This window comes from Gavialis gangeticus, unplaced genomic scaffold, assembly GCF_001723915.1.
Source record: "Gavialis gangeticus isolate Ggan-Ray unplaced genomic scaffold, GavGan_comp1, whole genome shotgun sequence".
Taxonomy (NCBI): domain Eukaryota; kingdom Metazoa; phylum Chordata; order Crocodylia; family Gavialidae; genus Gavialis; species Gavialis gangeticus.
This window is the reverse complement of record NW_017728994.1, coordinates 54467697-54472688: the sequence shown is the minus strand read 5'-3', so window position 1 is coordinate 54472688 and position 4992 is coordinate 54467697. Positions and strand designations below refer to the sequence as shown.

The window sequence follows — 4992 nt, the reverse complement described above, 5'->3', positions numbered from 1 at the left end:
AGTTGGAAGGGGAGAGAGACACAAAATATTTTGCTCTTCTTTAGCCTCTTTTATTCAAAGATCTGAAAGCTTTTTTCCAACCCCAGTTAGTGAAAGCTAACAATAATGCAGAATGACTGTATTAAATTGCCCATTGTGTACCCATTTTACAAGAAAATGAAGGCATGGAGAAGCATTGCCACAAGGCTGAGATATTGGAAAACAGCACATAGTTGTTGCTATTGTTTTAAATATCAACTGTGCACCTAAATAAGTGGCTGAAAGCAGCTTAGGTTGATACCCAGGATTTTAGGATCAGGCTACATATAGTCTAGGTTCTTGAGTTTAGTTGCCAATTTTTGAAAACACAAGTCAGAGTTGTCTAAGATGTCTGCTGACTGTTGAAGTTTTTTCATTTGGGGGTTTTCAACCTGAGACATTCTAGGCTGATTTTCAGACGTGCTGAGCACAAAGGTACAGACATCATTAGCAGTGATTATTCAGTTTTCCTAAAATCTATATAGGATAGAAATGCTATGATAGCACTACATCTCCTAAGGATCCTCAAAGGGCTCTTTAAACTAGTGTTACAGTTCCTTTGTGGTGCAAAGGAGTTGAGGATCCATCAGATCACAGTGAAGCCAAATGACAACGTGACCCTAAAATGATCGGCATGGTGGTGTCATCAAGGTATTTCTCTACCTCCTTGCACCTGGTACCATGTTTTTTAACAGGTGTGCCAGTGATTGTTCTGATTGCTGTCCTGCTGGTAACAACCTCAGGAGCTGCCAGCACTGTGGTGTTTCTAAAGATCCAGAAAGGGAAGGTAGAAAAGCAAGTGGATGACATCTGGTGGAAAATCAACTATGATGATATCATTGTCCTTGGAGATCAGAAGGTAAACTAGGATTAGTACAAGTTGCAGTCCACAGGATTTTGTTGTCCTCAGTGATTTCCCATGCTTTTTCATGCACTTATAAACATCTACATATTAGAGCCATGATCCAACAAAACACTCAAGCAACCTTTAACTTTAAGTACTTTAAATCTCACCAAAACCCACGAGCCTACTGGCATGCTGGAATGCTTTTTTTGCTATGTTGGCCACTAAGGCCTATACCATATGTTACACTTAAGATGTGATTAACCAGTTAGTAACCACATCTTAAATTGTAACCCAGCCACCCATTCAATCAATTAATAGTATCATAAAACAAGGAATAAGCCACAACATTATTCCACCGAAAATGTGAAATAATAACTTTGTGGCTGGTTCCTATCACACTATTCATTGAACATGGGGCCAGGTGAGCCCCTGTGCCTGGGAATCCTGTTAGCCGATAGGGCTCCCAGCCATTGGAGAGCACCAGTTGCTCCAGTGGCTGAGAGTCCCATCAGCTGATGGGGGCTCCTGGATTACCTGCAGGCTGCCAGCTACAAGGATGTACCATCTGCAGCTGCAAGCCCAGGTCATGGTGCACCCCCATAGTGGGAGCCCTGTCAGTTAAGGGGGCTCCCAGCCATGGGAGCTTGCTATTTGCCAGTGAAGAGGGAGCCCGAGTTTGGGATCCTGGGTTTTCCCTGCACAAGCAATAAGGCGTGATGGAATCTGCCATGTAATCCCACAGTCATGCCTCCCTCCATGCATCTGCGGCACAGCAGGAAGTGGGGTTGCGTGGATCTCATATCAGATTGCATCCCACCCTTACCCACACATCTGGCAGGGACCTAAGGAATTAATGGGTCAAACTGTGCTCCTGGTTCAACTCTTGTATATTGGCATTTGTTTCATTGAAATCAATGGGAGTTAAAGATGTTCAGCCTCCAGAAATAAATGTCCAGTACCTCTCAATACAAGATCCTTATATTGTGACTGATGTGAACAGTGTTTCCCTGTTGGTGTTATGTCAGATCCATTTTTTTCCTCAAAGGACTTTGAAAACATTTTCCCAACTAATGAATTAGAGCCAGAGACTTAAAGAAGTCAGGCTGCAAGGGACCTGCAGAAGTCATCTACGGGTTTCTATGCAGCCCCCTGCCTGAGGCAGGATCAGCTCTATCCAAACTATCCCATACAACCTAAATCTAAACTCTGCATAAGACTACCCTCCACCTTGAGGCAGCATAGACTATTAAATTGAATTAAATTAAATTCACTGCTTGGCAGACAGATGTGGCAAAAGTTCTAGTTTAGCCTTAAATCCTCTTGGAGATTGCCTGTGCAAGAACTATGTCAGATGGTGAACTTACACTTAATAGAATATACTTTTTTTTGTTTAGACGTGGGCTTAGAAGTGAAGGCCAGGGCCACACAATTCCCCGTTAATACATCAGATGTGCTACCTTGTCTCTCTTTATTCTGTCTTTACCAATTCTGGTAGGCACTGCAGGGAGCCTGTTAATGGGTTTCATGCTCATCTGCGTGTCTTTGTCAATATGACCAAGTCTCAGGCTTTCTAACATTTAACTAAGCTATTATTGCATTTTTAAAAACATTGTGTCTCTGGCTTCCTCTCTTTAAGAGTCATTTTGTAGTATCACAGACCAGCACACCAATGCCTAGAGGGGAGGAAAGCGCTGCGTCCAGCTTGATTTTTTCAAGGAATCAGCCCTCAGTTTTGAAGGACAGGAAAGAAGTCGTTTATACAACAAGAGGTCTTTACCAGGTATGTCAGTAGATTAGATGGGCTCCGATATGTGTGCATTCTCCTGTCATGTTGAATTTGGTTGTGCCCTTTCTGGTTGCCTTTGCAAGGGCGGAGAGATCTGTACAGGGGAACAGGTCTTAAAATTCTGAATAAAAAACCCACAAAAGTTCTCTGCTGCACTGTCTGGACTGCAATGTTGTGGTTTACTAAGGTCTCTGGTACCCATCCTGCTCCATGTTGTCAAAAATGAAAGATTGTAGAACTGAAGTTATAAACGTTATGCATTTTTACAGAGGGAGCCATGTTTTTTAAGCATCTAATTGGCCTTCCAAAAACACGCCATATCTCTTTAGTTGTAAATCACTGCTTATATTGGAGCCATTGACTACATCACACAGCATTACTATTCAGGGTAACATCTCCATTCATACATTATATGACTCCCAGAGAGTTGTTTTGAAAAGTAGGCCCATATCTGTATGTAATACAATAAGGTAGCCTGTTATACAAAGGAATCTAAATGAAACCCACTTCTTCTCCCTATATTCTCTGATGCTGTTATTGGTAGGTCTTTGACGGATAGCACAGGCAAGGATCCTGTTAGCTATTTTAGCTAAAAGAAGCCTTAAGTTTTTCAGAGCTTTCTCTATTTTCAGATAGCTGCCTGCTTTTCATGCAGATTTCTTCCAAGCAGTCTGTGTCAAAGTTAATGTATACTGGATTTGACCTCTCTGAATATTTGTTCCAGGGAATTCTTGTTGCACTCAAATACATTGATAACCAGACAGATGCCTGGGTTAAGAACCAGTCAGTTCTTCATGAGGTCCAATTGGTAAGGTTCAATCTCACTACGGTCCTCTTTTAACATATAGCAATTAAATGCTGACTTTGTTGCTGATATATTGCGGGTGCTGCTGAACTGGTTAGCTGATTTGACTGGATTGTCTTCAGTAAGTTGAAAATCCTAAAACGTGACCTGGAGTCATCTAGTCCAACCCCATGGACTAAAGCAGGATGAACTATTCCTAAACCATCCCTCTTAAATGTTTATCTGGCCTTTTTTTGAAATGCAGGATAAACTACAACTTCCCCGGGCAGTTTGCTCCATTAGTTTTTTGTGATTTTTTTTGTGTGTGTGTGTGGGGGGGGGTGTTTTGTTTGTTTTATGCTTGCTTTCTCCCGGGCCTGGGAACAAGTCTTCCCAAAACAATGTAAATCCTTCAGTGCTGATATCCCAGCCCATCGGAGTGATCTCACCAAGTTTTCGTAATGCCAATTTAGTCTTAGTTTTTTTCGCATGCTATGACTTCTAGTTCATCCTATTTGTTCCCCGTGCACCTTATATTTATATACATCATATTTTGATAGTGCTGAATTTGAGAGAAGACTAGATTCTACTTAGGGTTAATTAATGTAAAACATTTTGGTTCCGGAAACTTCTGCATCAGAAAGCATGCACATGTAATTTGATTGCCATGTGATAAAAGGAGTAGGGTTTTCTTGAATGCCAGCTGCTCTCTGATAATTGCTCATATGGTGCCCCTACCATACAGCAGATGAAATCTCAGCTATTAGGACTCTTTCATTTCTCTCATTCAGAAATACAGGGTGTGCCTACACGAGATGCTGAACTTTGCATTAGCATAGTTTACTGCGAAACAAGCATGTGTGTCTACATGTGCACGTTTACTTCATAGTAAACCTCCCTAACACCGAGTAAATTTGGTACGTGAAAATGCAAGTAGCAGATTTACTCAGCATTAGTAATGGCACCGTAACGCTGGTGTAAGTGCAAAAATCTGACTCCCAGTGAGGATTATGTCCCCCTGCCCCAGCAGCAGGGAACTCCAAGACCTCTGCCCCCAGATCATGATTGAGAAGTGGGGGGCTGGGAGAAAAGTGTCGCCCAGCCCCATGACTGCAGAGCTTGGGCTGGGAGATCCTTATCTCCCAGCCCAAGGCCATAGAGCTTGGGCTGGGAGATAAGAGACTCCCAGCCCAAGCCCCATGAGCATGGAGCTTGGACTAAGAGATGAGCATCTCTCAGCAGCGGCCCCATGGTCCTGGAGCTGGCACTGGGAGCACCCTGCTGGTGGGGGCTGGGGAGCATGTTCCTCACCCAGCTCCACAAGCACTAAGCTGGGGAGGTACAAGCTCCCCATCCCCTGCCCTGTGTGCCCGTGTGGGGACTATGTCCCCCGCCCCAGCAGCAGGGAGCTTCCCAGCCCCCGCTCCACAATTTCGATTGCAATTGAGGAGCAGGGGCTGGGAACTCCCTGCATGGGGACTGTTCCCTGCCCAGCCTGAAGCTGGCTGAGACCTGCATCTGACTGGGAAAGTTCCCAGCCACGCAAGAAATTATGTG

General features: G+C 43.8%; 1 protein-coding gene across 1 annotated transcript in view; it reads left to right on the top strand.

The window, feature by feature from the left end:
- Positions 1-652: 652 nt before the first annotated feature.
- The window catches only part of LOC109287192 (guanylate cyclase 2G-like), a 35468-nt gene continuing 31128 nt past the window's right edge, over positions 653-4992 (top strand). Inside the window, exons 1-2 of the mRNA XM_019502158.1 lie at positions 653-877; positions 3307-3459. Coding sequence (XP_019357703.1) covers positions 653-877; positions 3307-3459 — 378 coding nt within the window. The remainder of the gene's footprint in view (positions 878-3306; positions 3460-4992) is intronic.